Consider the following 20,180-nt stretch of genomic DNA (forward strand, 5'->3'; position numbering starts at 1 on the left):
CAGTCCCGGCCGGGCTGCCATTGGCTTAGCGGCCCCATCCGGGCACTTGGCGCATCGCTGCTGCTCAGCCCGAGCGCTCCCAATATGGCGGAGGTGAGCGGGGAAAGCGGGTAGGGGCGCTGGGGTCCGGCGGGCTCCTGGCGGGGCTCCGCTGGCGGGGCTCCCCCTCCGGCCCCCTGGGCGGCCCCGTGACTCCCTTACGGGGGTCGCCGGCCCGCCTCGGGGGCTTCGGGGGCCGCCGGGCTGCTGCTGGAGCCGCCTGCCCCGGCGGAGCGCAGCCTGCGCGAGTAGGCCGCGGCTAGCTGCCGTCCGTCTCCCGATGGCTGTCTGCGGAGCTGCCCGGCCGGTCTCCACCCACAGTCCCGCGGCTGGGCGCGGAGGTGGAGGGCGCTCGGGCCAAGCCCTTGCTCCGCGGGGCTCCCGAGGAGGGCCAAGGCCGCGGGATGGAGGGGGTCTGGTGGGGCTGAGCGAGTTTTGTGGGGTGTGAGTGTTTTTCCGACGGGCGGTCCGGCTGCCTTCGCCGCTGCTTTCCGGACAGCCCCTGTCAGCGCCCGGGCGGGCCCGGCCGAGGTGGGGACGCGGGTGTCTCGGGGCCCTCGGGATCGCGACAGTGGGTCGGTGGGGAGGGGGAAAGCGAAAGGGGCTTGGAGGGCTAGAGGCGACGCTCGAAGGGCAGGGCGGAGAAGCTACGGCGAAAGGGATGGGCGGCCGGACGAGGGATGGAGGCTCCGGAGTTGCGGGTGGGGAAAGGGAGGAAGGGATGCTGAGAGACAAAAAGGGAAGGCGAAGTTGGGGGGGGGCGCGGAGAGAAGTGTGTGCGAGAAACTTGAAATGTGTTCCATTAACAACAAACCCACCCACCCCTTTTCGCCTCCTTTTCCCTTTCCAGCTCCTCTCTAACCACTTCTTTCTCCCGTTGCTTGTTTCCAGGCTTCCTTTGGGAGTTCGAGCCCAGGTTTGTCCTGTTCAGTTCCTTCTTCTGTGATTCCGGCAGTGGGAAGCTTTTGGGTACGGTTAAGGGCCAGGTTACAGGCGCATCTGTCAAAAGATGCTTTGTGTATTTTCTCTGTTTACAGTGATTCCCCCACCCCACCCCACCTCCTCCATCTTTCCTATTTTGTTTCTTGGTTTTTTCATGTTAAAAGTCACTTGTTTGGTTCTAGAAGGGCCGAGCCCTGTAGAGCTGTTCTCTCTTGTACAATCTGTAGTGACGGGTTGCAAAGCTGTTGTGGGTGTTGTAAAAGCCAGGCATTTAACTTTCTAAATAAAATCTATGGTACATGCGAGGCAACTTGCCTTAAAATGTAAGTCAGTAAAATCCCTAATGCTAGTTGTTTGCTGCTTTCGGGAGTCACTCCTTCAGCAATCCTCAAACCATTTTCTGCTTTGCTAAATGTATGCTTGTGCAGAAGTGTGTCCCCCTGAATTGAGAAGAACTTTCTTATTGAGAAATGAACTTAAAGTTGCAGCCTTGAAATCTGAGATCTTCAGAATTGAATAATGTTGATTTAAATGGAAGTTAATTATTCTTTTATTTTTAAAAAAGTTACCCTGGCTCTTGGTGGCTCACAACAGTAAGAACAGCAAAGTACAGCCAAGCCAAAGTACATCAGACAGAATTCATTTTTAAAAATAAGAAATGCAAGTTATTCCTAAGTAAGATTGTGCCCACATGAAAGTTGCTTATAAATCTCATTGAACTTAATGAAACTTTGTTCTAGCCATGGCTAGAATTAGGCTGTGAATGTAGGTAGGATCCTTTTTATGTAGGATGTAGGCTTGGTCTTATTGCTTTAATTGCTTTTGTAGTCATTATTGTTGCTGTGTATGTAGAACTTACATAACTTCAATGAATAGAAGCAGATGTGGAACTATTTGTCAATGAAATTGAAGTGTAGTGAATGTTAATCTTAATTTGTCTTCTAATGAAATCAAATGCAAAATCCTGTATCCTACATATTTTCAAAAGTTGCCAAATTACCTAAACCTATTAATAGAGTAATTGAGAAAGATTACTTAGTTTATGTAAGAAAGCTTAAGTGAATTGAGTATAGGATTCTGTTATTAAATATGCAGCCTTCTTTGGAGCATCTCCTTTAACTCTATATACAAAATAAAACAAGCTACAAGAGTACTCAACAAACAGACTCATGCAAAGGGGCTCCTTTATCCCCATGCAGCCTCCCTGTGCTCTCCATAGCTGCTCTGCATGGTTGGGGAACCCTTTAACAGGTTTTTGTTACTTTAGATTAAATAAGTATATTTTATACTTATAAATAAGTATATTTTTCAGTATATTTTAGCATCAAAGAGAGGAAACTTTATTAAAAAAAATGAAATTGGAAGATCTGTGTGAAGTTTTTATTTACATTTATTGTCTGAGAACAAGCTTATAGCATTTCTCTATTTCATCAACTTCAGGTAAATTAGATTTAATTGAAGTATCATCTGTATGCATTTAAATTGTCCTGATTCAGATACTTCACAGTTACTTGGAAATGTGCAGTTGGTCCAAAGATCTTGGGTTTCTTTAAATCAAGAAGATCTTCTGATATCCAAGCTTATGCAGTCCAAGGAAGTGGGCATTCACCACTCAGATATGTTACCATTAATTTGCAACACAAGTTATACTGTCTTGGTGTGTTTATAACAAGCATGTTGCATATCTGGGGCTGTTTTACACAGCTTTTTAATAGTATAACTTCTCTTGCTAGTTTAAAATTACTTGTCAACGCTTAATGTTGACTTGTTTAGATGGTGTTTCCCTTTCCTCCAAACTGTTTTTAACCATATTTTCAAGTGAGTCAGCTTCTAATCAGCGACATTTTTTCCTGTTCAGTAGGTGTTTGTCTACTGACACTACATTTCTGAAATCTGGGATCCAATTTTTTTTATGTTTCCTACAAATCAAGAACTGTGCTTACATTTGAGCTCATACATGCATAGTTAATATTCATGCAAATAATTAACATACAATACTTGCAACAAAGGCTGTAATTAAGTGTCACTAGGACTTTTCTTCCAGAGCAGTCTCTTCACTTGCCTGGTAGAGCTATTCTAGAATAAGAGGCATGAGGCTCATTCTCTTTTTGATTTAATTGCAGTCCATACAAGTGTGTGTACAACTTGTGCATAATAAAAATGGATGTTGATGCTTCTTTGTTTGGAACATTAACTTTGGAACTTAAATGAATTTTTACCATTGCTTTTTAGTGTTGATATCATTTTGTGTGTTCCTAAAGTGATTTAAATTGTCTTTTATAGTTGGCTCTTTGTCTTCTGAGGATCATGACTTTGACCCTACAGCTGAAATGTTGGTACATGACTATGATGATGAAAGAACTCTTGAAGAGGAGGAAATGATGGATGAGGGCAAAAATTTCGGTTCTGAGATTGAAGACTTAGAAAAGGTAAGGAATTCTTCCCTTAGGCATGCTGGATCTTTAGTATAACTTTGGTCAAATTGTGCATTCATTCTTAAACACCAAAGAAATTCTGGGGAGAATTTTTGTAGAATACCACTGATCTGACTCAATCAGTTAAAAAAATTATGGGAACAAATACTTAAAGAACAGCAGCAGAAAAACTTAACTATTGATATGACAACAATGCAAGATGATAGAAAACCACTCCCGCACAGCATCCCCTTAAGCTCTGTCACCTTAAATACCAATTCTAGATTCAGAAAATATCATATTTTTTTAAAAAAAGCAAATTTGTTTACTATGCAGCCATCAGTACTGCCAGCACCATAAGGAGATCAAAGGGTAGTATAGCTGTACAGCTGTACCTTGGATTCGGGACGCCTTGGTACTCAGATGTTTTGGCTTCCGAACGCCGCAAACCTGAAAGTGAGTGTTCTAGTTTGCGAACTTTATTCGGAACCCGAAAGTCCGACAGGGCTTCTGCGGCTTCCAATTGGCTGCAGGAGGTTCCTGCAGCCAATCAGAAGCCTTGCTTTGGTTTCTGAAAGTTTTGGAAGGTATGACCGTACTGTGTACAAGGCTCTTCAGGAGCTATTGCAGAACCATATGATAGGATGCCCAAGTGATAGAATGTTTGTCCGTTGCAGGTAAAGTGACAGCACAGGATCAGATTGCAAATGTCATCTCTGTTAATTTATATTGCATATTTAAATCTCTCTTCTATTTTATTTATTTGTAAAATTTATATCCTGTCCTGCCTCATAAAATGATCGCAGGACAGGTCATAGCAATCAAAAATCTAAAATTTAGAACCTAGTTTTTTATATAACATCTTTCAATACAAGGCCAATCCTGAGAATTCAAAAAGCTTGAAGGAAGAGGAATGTTTTTACTTGGGCTGAAAACTTAACTTAGGAAAAGAGTATTTAAATTAGATTTCCTTATATCTTGGATTTGGATAATGTTTTTTGTAGTTGTTAAAACCATTTTGTTTGTTTTTGTATATTTAAAAATACATTGTTGTTTTTACAAATGGCAATGCATCTTTTTTTCCTTTGAAAAAAAACCCAGGAAGGAAGCATGCCCTTAGAAGACTTATTGGCATTCTATGGCTATGAACCGACAATTCCAGTTATAGCAAGTTCCAGTGCAGATAGTTCCCCAAGTGAACTTGCAGATGAACTGCCAGACATGACTTTGGATAAAGTAAGTCGTAAACATATTTCTTTGTTACAATGTGAGGCAGGAGATTAATGGGTTCTATGGTTACCATGAAATCCCCTCATTGCACTGAACATTGAGGCCCAAATGTTCTGCATTTATGCAAAAATCTTTGAAATCTGACAACAATTTTCCTTTAACTTGTAGATAATTAGTTTCAATTCAACACATGCTTTCCTGGAAGTAATTTTTTGTGATGAAAAATGGTTAGGATTGGGCTATAAGTTGAATAACTGAGTTGTATTCAATGGTGCCACTCACTTGAGAGTAAATACTTCCAGTAGCAAAAATGGGAAGCAATTTTCCCTCTTTCCACTACAGCCCCTCACCCTTATGACGGGCAATGATTTCATAATAACTGAAAATTGCCTGCCTTACCATCAGCTAAATAACAGTGTTGGATATAACTCATGTAATTCAAAATGAAAGAAAATGAGATATTTATAATGTTAAAGACATTTTTAAAAAGTAAATAGAAAAAGTAAAAGTGATTTCAAATAAATAGTATGCATTACATCTACATATACCTCCCTTATCAAATGTTACTTTGTAGTTTCTTTTGAACACCCTTTTCTTTCAATTGGTCACATTGTCAGTATTGAGTTGCTAGCGACAGGTTGTAATTTTTCATATATACAAAGCTCAGGTGCTTTATGTAATTACTGAAACCTAAAACGACTGGATGTTTTAATTGTTTCCCTTTATCTCTTGCATTTTCTTAACTCTGACTCTAACTGAGTCTGATATAAGCAGTAAATGAAATTATAATGCAAAGGCCCCTCTTCTCCAGGCTTCCACATAAGGAATATTATGAATTTCAGGATACAGTTACTTCTTCCAGAGTGGAATGATACTAATGATTGACTCTTCTGATTACAGGAGGAAATAGCCAAAGACCTATTGTCAGGAGATGATGAAGAAACACAGTCTTCTGCTGATGATTTGACACCATCGGTTACTTCACATGAAACTACAGACTTTTTCCCTCGGCCTTTAAGATGTAGGGAAAATAATATTAATATGTTGTGTTTCAGAAGATTGTGTCAGAAGTAGAAGTATTAGGACTGTGAGATTGATTCGGTCATGCATTTTGCTCTCTAACTGAAGGAACACATTCTGTCTCAGCTTGTTGCACTCAATTATTTCAAATGCAGCCAAGGCAGGATAGGCTTTTGGTCTACACATGGTCCATTTTGTACAAGTAAATCACATGGTTGTGAGACAAAAGTGTGAAATTTAATGTTGCAGCAGTGCAAAAGTACTAACCACACCACCTAGTAGACTTTCAACAAACTGCATAACTTTAATTTATCTAAAAAATGGGTGCCATGGCAGAGTTGGTGAACAAGTGTACATCTGTGACCATGCTAAAATTTCAGGAAGAATAATTCTTAGTATGTTAGGAATAATCACAAATCCTTTTTGACACGTATGCTCTAGAGGAGGGATATTGGTAACCAAAATTCATAAAACTATCCTGAAACTCTTTATTCATCTGTTTTGAACTTGCAAAACTCCAGATAGTGAAAGAAACTATAGTGTGGAAATTACTGAAGATCATTTAATAGGGTCATTTTACATATGTCTCCCCCTCTCTTATTATTCTTTTGTGGTGCCTTGCTGGAGAAAAAATTGACACAGGAATTTGTTGCAGTTCCTTTTATCAGCCACTTACTGTGCATTCTAACTTATCTAAATAAATACTTCTTCGTGTGCAAATTGGGAGCAGCAGGCACAGAAAACATTAGAGCAATCCAATTTTCAGTTAATCACTGGCATACTTTGTATTGGTTTAAATTGAAATGTGGTGATATTTCTAATAAACCTATGTAAACAAAGCACTGTACATAAAGCAGTGTAAAATGCAGGGCCCTGCCCTCCGCTTTACAATTTAAGTAAGACGAGAAACACAATGAAAGAGAGCAATCGGAAATGTAATTTTGGTTTACAGAGTTTTGTAGAGGCTGGTGTACATGCATTTGGTAATTGATCATCTGAAAGCGCTGATGTTCTCAGCCTTCTGAATCATGGTTCTGGACTTAGGCTTCATTCCTGTATCCCAGCTTTGACTACCCTGTGGCTGTCTGAATGTTGCTGGATGTTACCTCTCATCAACCCTAACTACTGGCCCTGCTGACTGGAAGACCACACTGGCTAGCTTTCCTAGACATGTTTAACCTGGGAGTAAATTCTACATTACTCAGTAGGACTAACACCAGAGTAGACATTGGGTGGTATTCAGTGCTAATCCTTCTCATAGTATACCCGTTGAAGTGAATGGACAGGACTAATTTAAGTCCATTCATTTCAGTGAGTCTACTTTGAGTAGGACTTTGTTTAATACAATCCAGAAGATTACCCTGTCAGACTGATGCCTACCCTTTTTGTGCAGCGGACTGTAACTGATAATTTTGCTGTCTAGTGCTCAAAACAAAACTATAAAAAACTCTTCTCAGAACTACTTATGTTGCAGTATGTGAAATTCAAGTTGTTAAATATGCCTGAATTAAGATTTATTCGTTTTCCATTATAAAAAGCAAATACTACATGTGATGGTGATAAAGAATCTGATGGTGAAGATGTGGAAGTGGATGCGGGGAATTCATCTGAAGATTTGCGGAAGGTAACCCTTAGAATGACCCACACTAGTAGATTTAAACATACTTAAATAACTAAACTGAGCCACATATCTTGGATACATAAAGACTGTGAAATTAAAATATATGAAATATGCATTTCCCTGGACTTACATTTGATGCCGCTTTGGGGCATCCTGGGCAGTGTTCTGCTTGTCTGTGTAAGCTTTTAGCTACCCTCCCAGTAGCAGGCCCTGTGAAGGCTCCTGCAGAAGTCAAGGGGATTGGCAGCTCTCAAAAGAAATATTTTTGCTTCCCCTTTGTATTCTTAGAAGTGAGAAAGTTGGATGTTGTGCAAGGAGAGAAGATGGTGTTCAGATAATCACCATTTAGGTTACAATTGTTTTTTATGAGAGCTATATGTGAATAAATGTATAATTAAATACTTTGAAAAAATGTTTCTTCAGGAAATAATGATTGGTGCACAGTACCAAGCGGAAATTCCACCTTATTTGGGCAAGAGCAGCAGCGATGATGAAAAGGGTGAGTTCCCATTATTTTTCTTGATTAATGATTATATTGTTCAAACTTGTACACTGCCTTGTGACTGTTGTATCAAGATTTGAAAATTGCATTTTGGAAAGTTGTAGTTGCAATACTCTCAGGGTAGAATGTCAAAGGGCCATGGCAGTGCAGGGAATGGAGTAATGCATTTGGATCCTGGACATCCAGTTTCTAAAGTATCACTCATCCATGGAGCTCACCAGCTGTGTTTTACTATCTCAGCCTTATCTCTAATTCACAGGGTTGTTTTGAGTCTTACTGGTGTGTTATGAAGCACTTTTGTTTTCTGAAAAGCAGTACAGAAGCGGTTGCAATCATCTCATTATAAATTCTTAGATACATGAAAGCTAGACTCAAGGCTGCCTTCCATAAACTTGTAAACATAGGGCAAAGAATTCAAAAATATTTGTAGAACACAGGAAAACTTCCCATGGGAAAAAACCACTTTGAATGTAACAGCTAGCACATCCTTTACTGCCAGCCGACACTGAAGATTGTATTTGTAACAATACAGTATTTGTAACAGCATTTAGGTCGGGCAAAGATATGTGGAAGATGGCTAACACAGATTTTCTGGGCTGTTGATTTAGTAACATAGGATGAGGTGCTAGCATTTTGGCACCAGTGCAGTTCTGCCATGCAGCAACAGTTCCTTGTTAGTCCCAACAACGGGGAGAGAGGGTTGTTGGCAGCCTTGCGGCATGGCATCTTTTTTGAATGGGTACTAGGAAAACATCAAGTGAGAGTAGTCCTTGTTACCTAAAGGTAGTCTGGTGGAATTTTTGAGGCATCCCTCCCCTTGAAGTGACAGTTCATTTTCCTGTCTTGCTTAAATAAGCAGACTTGTATGTTGCACCTGCTCTTCTGGCCTGATTTAATTGCTGAATAGCTTGTGCGTCTTGCGTGTCGGATGTGTATGTGAGTGGTGTGCCTCCATGCTCAGCTTGCTTCAAGTGTTTCCTGTGTGTGTTTAAAGGTCTTGTGGTTTATTTCCCCTCAGGGTGTGTGGCCACTAGTCTTCTGCCTGTCATCGTACCCCTGCCCCCCCCCCGCCATTTGCTACATCATGTTCTGTCAGGCTTCTCCAATAAGGAGAAGATTAGTAGCACATTAATGAAAGTTGTGTTCCTCTCCGATTCAGTACCACGTAGGGTATGTGGTACACGTCTTCCCAATAGGAGGCATCTCGGGGTGCTCCCTAATGTTTTGTGGGTTTCAGGCTTATTGGGACTATGTTTTTTTAAAAAATGTATTTTATTTTATTAAAGATTTCTTGGTTTACAGAAGTATGTGCAATGCAATGCCTCTTTTTTCAAGTTACATTTTCTACAGATCAGTTTCATTTGTTGAGACGTTAGTGTTACATTAGGAAGAAAAGGGGGGAAGAGGTGGAGGGGGCCATGGTGTGGGGGGGTCGGGTGGCGATTTTTTTTTACTACTACTACTACTACTACTACTACTACAGTGGTACCTCGGGTTACAGACGCTTCAGGTCACAGACTCTGCTAACCCAGAAATAGTACCTCGGGTTAAGAACTTCGCTTCAGGGTGAGAACAGAAATCATGCTCCGGCGGCGCTGCAGCAGCAGCAGGCCCCATTAGGTAAAGTGGTGCTTCAGGTTAAGAACAGTTTCAGGATAAGAATGGACCTCCAGAACGAATTAAGTTCTTAACCCGAGGTACCACTGTACTAATACTAATAATAATTTATTATTTATACCCCACCCATCTGGCTGGATTTCCCCAGCCACTCTGGACGGCTTCCAACAGAATATTAAAATACAATAACCTATTAAACATTAAAAGTTTCCCTAAACAGGGCTGCCTTCAGATGTCTTCTAAAAGTCTGGTAGTTGTTTTTCTCTGTGACATCTGGTGGGAGGGCATTCCATTTAATGTATGTGTGGGGTTTTGTGTCAGCATTGCTTGTGCAGGTTTTCTTTGCTATTCGCTTGTGTTCCTTTGGTGGTGAGTGAGGTTGGGGTTGGCCCAGGGTGTGGTTGTTTGTTTGTGATTGGCTGCGGTGAAATTTGTTTTCATGTGTGAGTTTGGGATGTGTGTTTTTGGATCAGGTTAGCCATATTCATTCATATGCTGTTGGTGGATTCTTCTTGTTGTCTTGTTGGCCTGTGTGTGTGATAAAGGGGAGCCATACCGGGGTGAAGGCTTCTTGGGATTATGTTGATTAAAGCTATGGCCTTGAATTGTGCCCGGAAAGCAATGAATCATCAGAGCTTCTGTTCAGAATTAGATTTTATCTTCATAAAACTAAGTGCTAAGCTTAAGTGAGATTAGTAAACACAGTTTTATAAAGAGTACACAATATTCCTTTTATGTGAAACCTGAGAAGTTTTTTCAATAACCGAAAGTGGTTGAACGGAAATATTTATTATTTTTTTTAAATTTTGATTTATAGTTAAAATCTTTAAAGTGTGGCTTAAATGTTACATTTAAACAAATTCAAACTTTAACTTTGACATTGTTTTTACTCGACTGCGTGTAAATGCATCTTAAATATGATTGCTCAGTCTTAATGCTGATGTATATTATTCAGATGTTAAGGAAAAAGGCATAGAAACCACTTAGGTAAGAACTCAACACAGCACTATAGCAATCATTTCATTAGTACAAACATTTCAACTTGTGAGACAGAATGATCACCCCTTTCCTCTCTATGCATGCTGTTTTGGGGGTTCTCCTGGCACACACCCCAAGGCAATTTAGCAGGGGTACCTGGGAGGAGGAGAGGGGGGAAATCACTGTCCATGTGTGGGCTTACACTAGTGGGAGTAATTAGTTAAATCTGGCCTTTAATATTCTAATTTTAGCATGCCTGAAGTTCTGCATGTGTTTCTTGGTGAGAGTCACCTGAAAAAGTTAATTGCAACTTTTGATTATTAGGTTTGACAAGTATTATACCCATTTCATTTGCCCCATTTGACATTTTGTGGAGGATGATTACTCACCAATAGTTTTAAAGGATGTTTGCTTTTCATTAGCTCTCTTTTACACGATCTGTCTAATGGCTAAGTCTCTTACATCTTTATTTTTGTGGCCAATATGCTCTTATTTTCACAATATTTTGCTTGTATGTTACTGAAGAGTATTTCCTATCATTTGTGTTCCAATGGTTTTTCTTCACAGCATATAAAAATGAAGACCAGCTACTTTGGCAGCCTGATATGATTTCAGAAAATAAAGTTAGAGAGTACCTTTTTGAGACCTCTTTAAGAACTGGAAATGAAAAAACGATTGGCAGAATTCCTGAGGGAATGCATACAAGGGATAATGAACAGGTATGTTTCTTACCTGAACATATATTGCCTGCCTAGGGCTTTTCTCTGCTTATGTTACAAGAAAAGACCACTCAAATATTTTTGCTTTCATTTGATTTGAACCTACATTTTGATACATTTATATTAATAAACAATTGTAAGAATGGCTTATTTTCATCACACTTAAATTTATGCTATGACATGTCAGAATATTTCAAAAAGTTTTTATAAACGAAATATCCTTACCCTCTTCCCCTCCCCCCAAGGATCCTTATTCTTGGGTGATGAAAATCTTACTGTCATTTAAAAATAAATAGGTTTTGAAAGGGGCTCAGAGTAAATTTATCAAAAGCTCAAACTGGTTTGTTTCCGTAATGTATTGTCATAATTTGAATTCAGATCCATCCCTATATACACAGCAAATCTGTGGTGGCAGGTACAGCCAGTCAGGGCTCCCCAGCACTCCTCCTCTCCAAGTGCTTTGAGGCAACGGTCCTTCATACTTTTATGTGTGTTTACTGTTTTCCATATCTTAAAATCCCTAGTTTGAGCTTTTAGGAAACTTCTTCAGATGTAACCAGCAGCAACCACCATTCTTTATGGCTTTGTAATTCTCACAAGGCACAATATCTTTGGACACTGGGTTGTCTCCAATGTAGTTACGAGTTGTGTAGAGGTACACTTGTTGGCAAAATGTTTTGTGCCAGCAGGACATTGTTGTGCAAGATAACATACAAACATGTTGCTGGTAACTTCGTTGCACAGTAGATTGGGAAATCTGTTGCACAAGTGAGTTTCCGCTAGCCTAACTATTGCATTGGATTCCTCTTGCACAATTTTCAAACACACCTGTCTGCCAGTGCAAGAGCCCTTGTTCTGGCAGAGAGAAACCACTGGACACAGCCCTGTTCTGGTGTTCATATAATCTTTATATTAATGATAAATATTTTGAGTAATTGCACTATAATAAAGTAAACAATTTTTGGCTGGCGTGGGAGTATAACCATTCTACTGTATACTTTTGACTTCTTTTAACAATAAATATTTTAATCTCACCTAGGCACTCTATGAACTTTTCAAATGTAACCACAACGTAAAAGAAGCAATTGAGAGATATTGCTCCAATGGAAAGGCATCTCAAGGTAAGAAATCTCTGCAAAGAGTTTGAGGCTACAAACCTTTACTCACTTAAGTGGGAGTAAGTCCATTGAACTCTGTGGAGCTTACTTCAGAGTAAACAAGCATAGGATTGTGCTATAAGAATGGTTTAAATTGTTTTAAGTTGAAAAGTGTAGAAATGAGTTGAGGTGGCAAGTCATCTACTCCAGTTCCTCAACAGTTTGTAACAGTAGAACAGGGGCGGAGCTCGGGCTCCCGCCCACAACCACTCCCCTCTCTTCCAGGGAGGAGAGTCTTTGGAAGACCATTCTTGGGCAGCAGAGGAGTGAAGCATACAGACATGACTTAACTCCTTGTGGCATTCTTGAAATTTTCTGTGGCCAGGTTGTTCTGATTCTATCTTCAATGAGTTAACAGAGTCAGGCACCTTGCTCCTTTATTTCCATCCTGTATCCTCAACTCTCCAAAACAGCTTTTCAGTAAGTGTGAAAGGAAGAATTGGCAAAAATTGCCTTCTCCTTTTCATACAGCAGGAGCATCCTGTGAGTGGAATATGACTCGTAGGAGCTCTAGGTCTTAAGCTCTATTTTTCAGGTAATGCAAATTAGCATTATTATTATTTGACTTGAGCTTGGACTAAAATAGCCATAAATATGATTGTCATTGGTTGCACAAAAGTAGTACAATAGAGCTAATAGCTGAGCACCCCATAAGAATGAGTATGTTGAACTTTTTTTAAAAAAGAAGAAGCAAAAACTGTGTAGTCCGGAATAAGCTTGCTTCCCATGAACCCAAATGAAGTAACATATGTAGTTCTGCATCTATGGTCTTCTTATTGCTAGGTGTGAGCTTTCCACTTGTGGATTGCTATTACCGGGTGGGTGAAGTTTTCTTTGCTGTCCAAGTGCTGGAGGGTGGAATGGCTATTAATTTGAACAGACCGTCAATCTTAATTGTCCTTTCTGTCCTTAAGAGATGACAGCCTGGACAGAAGAAGAATGTAGAAACTTTGAACATGCACTTCTGATTTATGGAAAAGATTTTCATCTCATACAAAAAAATAAGGTATGTTGATATACAAATAAATGAAACAAATGGTGCTTGAGTTTTTAAAATTGGAGACGTAGAGACAGCATATTGTTACCGACTGGCCATTGGCATGTTAAATGTATTACAAACGTTGTAAATCTGTTAATGTAGTAAATGAGTCAGCCTCTATGTATGAAGCAGTCTGTTGTGGAATGTCATTACTGTGAATGTTTATACTTTTAAAAAAAGCAAACAAACTTGATGCTGTATTCATTTACTCTACTGCTATTGCATTATCTTCTACAAGAACTAAATTATTGTTTGTGGTGAAAGAAGGAAAAATATCTAGTTTACTACAGCTGTTCTGCATCACTAGTAACTACTTCTGCTTTTGTTCTGAAATCAGAAAGTTGATATTTGTTGATGACCAAGTTAGATGCATTTGACAAAGTGGGCTCTGGCTCATAAATGCTTATTCCACAACAAATTTGTTAATGCACAATAACAACTCTTTGTTGATATTTTCTATGGACTCATGGATGACATAACATTATAAAAGCAGCAAGTAAAATATGAGACATAATGAGATAACATTCTAACCCTCAGGTGGATTGTGGCCCTTCTTTACCACAGAAGCATTGTTGGGTCTGATGGACTCAGCAATTTATTAGCTAGCTAAGAGCCATTTCCTGGGTTTCCTGATTTGCTGGGTTCTGTGTCTTGGTCATGGCTAGATTTTTGAAATTGTGTATCCTCTTTTTCTCTATTCAATTGATCCCTCATTTCCTCTCCAGGGTTGCTGGCCCATTACTGTTAATGGAGGGACCAATTCATTCATATTCTTATCCCAGCAGCTGGCTGGAAGATGTCTCAGTGGTGCACAAAGTCAACTTAGTGCCACTACCTTTTTTGTTCCCCAGATAGCATCTGCCAATCTGGAAACAGGAGAAGGCAGGCCACATGGAGCAATAAGACAGTCTCTTCATCCAAATGGGAAGGATGCTTGTCTACCAAGCTCAGAGTTGTGTTTACAGACATGTTCCTTTTTCTAAATCTATTCCTGCCATTTCTCCATCCCAAGACTCAGGAGAGGAAGGTTTTCAGAAAGTGTGTCATAACTTTTTCCTTTATCCAAGATTCCAGGTGCTTTCAGTGGTTTTTAATAAGAAACCTTTGTGACAGGGAAGGGGAACCTGTGGCTCTCCATATGTTGATGAACTGTAACTCCCATCATTCCTGGCAATTGGCTATCCTATCAGAGGGTGATGGGAGTTAAAGTTCAACATGATCTGGAGGGCCACATGTGACATCCTTCTCTGAAGAAGGCATGGCCGGAAAACTACATATGACTTGATTTTTTTTACCAGAAAAGCTTTTATGGAACTAGAGCAGAATCTGGACGATTCAGACCTCTAGTTGCAGGGGCGTACTTTCTTGTTTCTGTAGCAATGAACCAGCCTATGAATTCTGCACCCAGTCAAAATGAGCCAGAATTTGGCATCCTTATCCTCCCTGTTCCCTCTCAGCATGCTAATAGCCAACCACAAGTTTTTTGTATTATGTAGTAAGTATCTTCTTACTACATCATACAAGCAAGTCTCTCCAATTTAAGAATCCTTAGAATATTGTTGGCTTTCACAATGTGAATTTGGGCACGATTCTATGATTCAACACTATGAGTCCCTCAGGATTATATTAATTTATTGGGGGAGTCAGGTCCTTCTTTGCCAGCTCTTTCAGAAGGAAGTTGGCATTTCCATGTACGGATTTATGATGGATATCAATATCAAGACTTGAATGTGCCAATTCTTTTTAGGTGAGAACAAGAACAGTTGCTGAATGTGTAGCATTTTACTACATGTGGAAGAAATCTGAACGATACGATTACTTTGCACAGCAAACTAGATTTGGAAAAAAGAGATACAACCACCATCCTGGAGTCACGTAAGTTCAAAGACCTTGAAAGGCTTTATTTTTGTGTTTTGTGATTTTCTCGTCTAGAACATCACATCCATGTTATAATATTGCATTGATGCTGTTCTGAAGATGCATATCCTCTGATTATAGTCAGTTAAATTACTTGCCTTAAGATGATCATTGTCGTTCCAGGGACTATATGGACCGGTTGGTAGATGAAGCAGAAGCTCTTGGTGGAGCTGTACATTCTTCAGCCATAACGTCAAACAGCAGATCGGAGCCCACGCCTGACCAACAGCTAAGCATTCTGAGCTCTATCACTGCCAATGATTTGACAGGTAAATTAAAGGGTGCACGGATGATGTCTTGGAATAGCTTATTGCTGCTGTATGTCAGGATAATGGTGACATTTTGGCTAATATTGCTTTTCTTTCTTCTAGCACTGACCAACAGTGTAGCCACAGTCTGCCACTCTACAGATGTGAACTGCTTAGATGATGCCTTCCCACCTCTGGACAGCTTGCCTCGGACAGCAGTTAATCATGTGCCTGTTGTAACAGAAGATTTGCTTAACTTGCCTAGTAATGGTGAAAGTGATTGTTTTAATTTATTTGAGACTGGATTTTATCACTCCGAGTTAAACCCAATGAACATGTGCAACGAGGAGTCTGAAAGGCCTGCCAAGAGACTAAAAATGGGAATTGCAGTCCCAGAATCATATATGAATGATGTTTCTGTGAATAACTTGGGTGTTGATTTTGAGAATCACACGCATCACATTACCAGTGCCAAAATGGCAGTCTCAGTGGCTGACTTTAGCAGTCTATCTGCAAACGAGACAAATGGCTTTATTAGTGCTCATGCATTACACCAGCACACTGCCCTCCACTCAGAATGAATTTTATCAGCAAACTGAAGAGACAGTGGACACTGTTGGTGGTTTATGGTAAACTTGATGGGAACGATCAGGTTTGCTTAGTCTTTCACTGGAAGTTTGAACTATGTGACATCAGTGATGTCTTTATGTACAGAACTATATCTTGATTTATCAAGAGTATTTTCACTTTTTTCCAATCCATAAATGTGGAAACTTCATACGACGTTTAGCAGAGTTTGGGGACTAAGAGAACTCTGTGGTGCAGCTTTAAGCTCTGCTTCCTCTTTCTTTTTTAAACCTGTAAACAGAGACTGATGTCTCTAAACCAGCACAGAAATTCTGAACTGATTGGAGTGGCTTTTTTAGTCTAAGTTGCTTCTGCCGTAATGGATGCAGTGGAAAAGCGATTGTTTACAGGTACCAGTCCTGATCCCTGTTCAATGTAGCATTAAAATTAATGAAAAGCAGGGAAAGGTTTCTTTAATTTAAACTGCACAAACATACAATGATATTTTTAAGCGGAACCTTCTCTCATACTAAACCAGAGCACTTCAGTTTACAGAACAACAGGTTCATCTTGATGGATACTAGCACAAAGGACTGTAGGAGCACTGTCTAAAAAACGTGTTTGGATGCTCTTACCAAATTATAGGCCATGGCTACCTTACACAGAAACAATTACACAGATTTCTGTATGTAAACCTATTGGCTGAAATGATACAGTATACTGTTGGGGTGGGGTGGGGAAGTTGTCCACACTTCTGAGGAGTGTAATGTGAAAACATCAAATGTTATGTAATTTTTCTTAAGGCCACTGAGAGGTGAGGGTACAGCTTAGGATTTCCCACTAATGGTTTACATCTTAGGACTTGCCTTAAGTTCAGAGCACTGCAGTTCAATGTGTTAAACTTATGAGGGACTCTAGATTCATAGATGATACACAACTTTGAAGCATCTTCAAGCATGGATGTATATTTTTTTTTCTTGGATTGCATTTCATGTTCTGGAGAGGAATCTTTGTTATAGCTGTTTTATGTTTATTGCTTAACCTTTCATTCTAGCTTTGCCTGTCATTTATAATATTAATCAAAAGGTGTTAGCTATGTGTCCCGAACGACACAAAAATGTTGAATTTTCCAACAATACAATTGACATGCAGTAAAACATGTCTATTTTTGCACTGGCCACTATGTATATTTAATTTCCTTTTTAAAATATTGCATTTTTTTTAAAAGAAAAGAGTAAACTTTTCAGTGTTGGTAGTAATGATTTCATGGTTGCACTGCATAAATAGAGAAAGCAGATGCCTTAGTTAATACTTCAAAGGGAGGGTATTTATTCTACATACTGTGAACTGCATTGACATCCTGAGTTTGAGATGCAGCAAAGTGCTGTGTGTTCTTCATGGCATTGTAACAAAGATGGCTTCAAAGAGTTAATATAGCACATGTAACATTTTAGCAAATTAATTTAGCACAGTGGACAAAGTTGCTGTTGGTGATCTGTTCTGAAATATACATCTAAAAGCTGTCATTCTAATAAGTACACAGTCAATAATGGGGTAGCCTTGGCCCTGTGTTGTATTCTGACGCTTTTAGCCAAATTGTCGGCTTCTTGTTGCTGTGATTTGTGCTGAACTCTGTATCTTTGTTCATTTTTGTTTTTGAATCGACTCATCACAGATAATTTTGTAAAGTAACTGGCCATATTCTTTTTGTGTTACACATTCAAGTTTATGGGTTTACAGTGGCTGGTCTGTATAAAAATCATTACACCATGTCTGAATGCTTATACCAGTTGCACTTAAATGACAACACCCATTCTCATTAGCTGATGCAGTACTACGTTCAGTTTATCTATGCATTGCTGGGGTCTTAATGAAGACCGAGAGTCTAGTTTCTCGTCTAAAGTTTTGATTGTCAGCAAGTTGAATGGACACTTTAGTTATTTAATAAAGACTTTTGACCAAAATTCTGAAATGGTATGAAAGAACAATGAATTCCAGCTAGTTTTAATAGATTTTAATTGCTAATCTAATTTAGCCTGTTGGCTGGCTAGCTGGTAATGTTTACTTTTAATTCCTTGTTAAAATGAGGCAATAATTTGCAAGATTATGTAAATATGTACATTCTGCATATCTTTTTAGATATCTATTTCAATATTTTCTGACTACTTCTGTGTATAGTAACATTTTGTGCATGCTTGATGTGACATTCATAAATTTGTACCACTATGACTTTATTCATGTAAAATAGCTATTTATTGAATTTTTCTTTTAAAAGCTGGACTTAACCTGTTTTTCTCTGTGTTAAACATTTTAAATGGAGAACTTGTTACCGTTTATTAAAAGAATTGCGTTTGAGGGAGAGCATGAAGATGGCAGAATTGCAACCATATGAAGAAATCTACATTGCCTTGATTCAATGTGGGTAAAGCACAATTCTTCTAACAAACTGTGATGACTTCATTGTTCATTGCTGAATATATTATCTCTTCTCTCCTTTTTCATAAAAACAAACCAAAAATCCATCATGGGCAATTGCAGTTTGGTAGATGTATCATTTAACTACAGGGATTCTGAAAAGGATAGCTGATTCACATAGAAGTGTAACTGGTGCTGTGATTAGAGCAATACTTTTACTTTTGTTAATTCATTTCATCTTCTCATTGTTAGATTTTTAAATGCTTATTTTTTCCCTCTTGTTATGGTCAAACGGCTGACTTTACTTGAAGGCTGTACAATACTGTCTGAAGTATACTAAATTGTGTACGATTGGGTTGATATGTGCAGTTTCCTTATAAAACCAAGTCAAAACCATATGTTAATTTCAGATCCAGTAGTGTATTAGAAATACAGTTTAATTTTAACCAAAGTCTTTAGTGGGTATTTCAAGTTTGAATGTAAACTAGTGGATAAACTGACCAATAGAAGACTGTTTGCCCAGTGTTAAAAGCACATTGTCTATAAATGAGAAACTGAATTTACATAGTATCATGGTTATGATTTGTCCATGTGAGCGGGAAAACTTCTCAGTAGTTTTTTTTTTTTTTGCTAACAGTTAAGGTCTGCAGTCCTTCCTGAAGCAACCAGTAATTCCAGTCATTCCTAGATTCAGGTTGGAATCCCCTGTGCATAGCAAAATAAATTAGTGACAATCGCAACCAGTTTTAGTATTGGATGCCCAAGAGGAAGTTGCTATTGTTGCATTGGTTTTAATATTTGTACATAAACACTGATTTTTTTGAACATTATTTTGTATTTGTTGTACTTTAATACCTGGTGTACAGTTCCAGAAATAAATGTCTGGAAACCCTTTTTCTTTTGTGACAGTTTTCATGCCTCTGCAACATTTGTCACTTTAGTATATTTGAACACACAGGGTTATTTTAAAAGGAGTTTTCAGATGTTCAGATTCTAATCCATAAAGAACCAGATTTATATTTTCAGACAAGACTACATTCTGATTGCATAGAGAGGTCTCTCTCCCATTAATTCTAAAATTTGGGGCCATCCAATGAATCTGAAAGTTGGAAGATTTAGGATGGATAGAATAAAGTGCACAGCACCTAGTTACACTATGGAATTAGTTTTTGTAAAATGCAGCAATGGCTCCCAACATGACTGGCTTTAAAAAAATCATACAAGTTCATGGAGGAGAAGGCCATCAATGTCTATGTTCCATTAGAGGCAGCATGCATCTGTATAAAAGTTTTTGGGAATCGCAAGCCTGGAAAGTACAAAGTATGGGTGCCAATCCACTGGGAAATTCTCTAGTGCAGGCCCTGGCTCAACTGCATAACTTGTTCATGTCAACTAGTACTTATGCAGGAACGTCTTCCCATGTCTGTGTGGATCCAGAGTTGCAGGCAGTGCGATTCCGCCAAATGGATGTCTCTGTAGGTAGAAGCAAAATAGTTTATCATCAGTGACACGGTGCTGAGAGGGCAGGTTCAAAGAGGCTTATTGTAACAACTTCTCAGTGGATTGGTGACTTCAGGGAGGTACTTGTGAAGTCCACTTTCAGGAAGTGGTTTGAATCCACAGGGGTTCTTGAAAGTGGAATGTTCTTGTTCTCCAGACACCCTTTTGAAGCCACACTCCCAGCGCCAATCAGCTGACTGCCCATCTTCAAAGGGAGGTTGTAATTGCCGTTAAGCTGGCCAGCCTGTACATTGA

At 39.2% G+C, this 20,180-nt stretch overlaps 2 protein-coding genes across 4 annotated transcripts in view; one reads left to right on the forward strand and one right to left on the reverse strand.

The window, feature by feature from the left end:
- MIER3 (MIER family member 3) lies at window positions 1-19,319 on the forward strand. 3 transcript variants are annotated; one of them, XM_081929798.1, is made up of 13 exons: window positions 1-93; window positions 931-955; window positions 3,265-3,410; window positions 4,497-4,631; window positions 5,526-5,646; window positions 7,184-7,269; window positions 7,690-7,765; window positions 10,931-11,082; window positions 12,122-12,203; window positions 13,154-13,245; window positions 15,026-15,153; window positions 15,319-15,464; window positions 15,567-19,319. In XM_081929798.1, exons 1-13 carry the CDS (start codon window positions 85-87, stop codon window positions 16,022-16,024), a joined length of 1,656 nt encoding a protein of 551 aa, XP_081785924.1. In that variant the 5' UTR covers window positions 1-84; the 3' UTR covers window positions 16,025-19,319. The 3 variants fall into 3 exon arrangements, with proteins under 3 accessions (XP_081785924.1, XP_081785925.1, XP_081785926.1); XM_081929799.1 differs by having other exon boundaries at window positions 6-93; window positions 931-1,008; XM_081929800.1 differs by lacking the exon at window positions 1-93 and adding an exon at window positions 498-570 and having other exon boundaries at window positions 931-1,008.
- The window catches only part of SETD9 (SET domain containing 9), an 11,514-nt gene continuing 10,530 nt past the window's right edge, over window positions 19,197-20,180 (reverse strand). Inside the window, exon 7 of the mRNA XM_081929902.1 lies at window positions 19,197-19,898. The gene's annotated coding sequence lies outside the window, so the exon portion shown is untranslated. The remainder of the gene's footprint in view (window positions 19,899-20,180) is intronic.

The sequence above is a fragment of the Podarcis melisellensis genome (assembly GCF_964234715.1).
Source record: "Podarcis melisellensis genome assembly, chromosome: 11".
NCBI classification, from domain to species: domain Eukaryota; kingdom Metazoa; phylum Chordata; class Lepidosauria; order Squamata; family Lacertidae; genus Podarcis; species Podarcis melisellensis.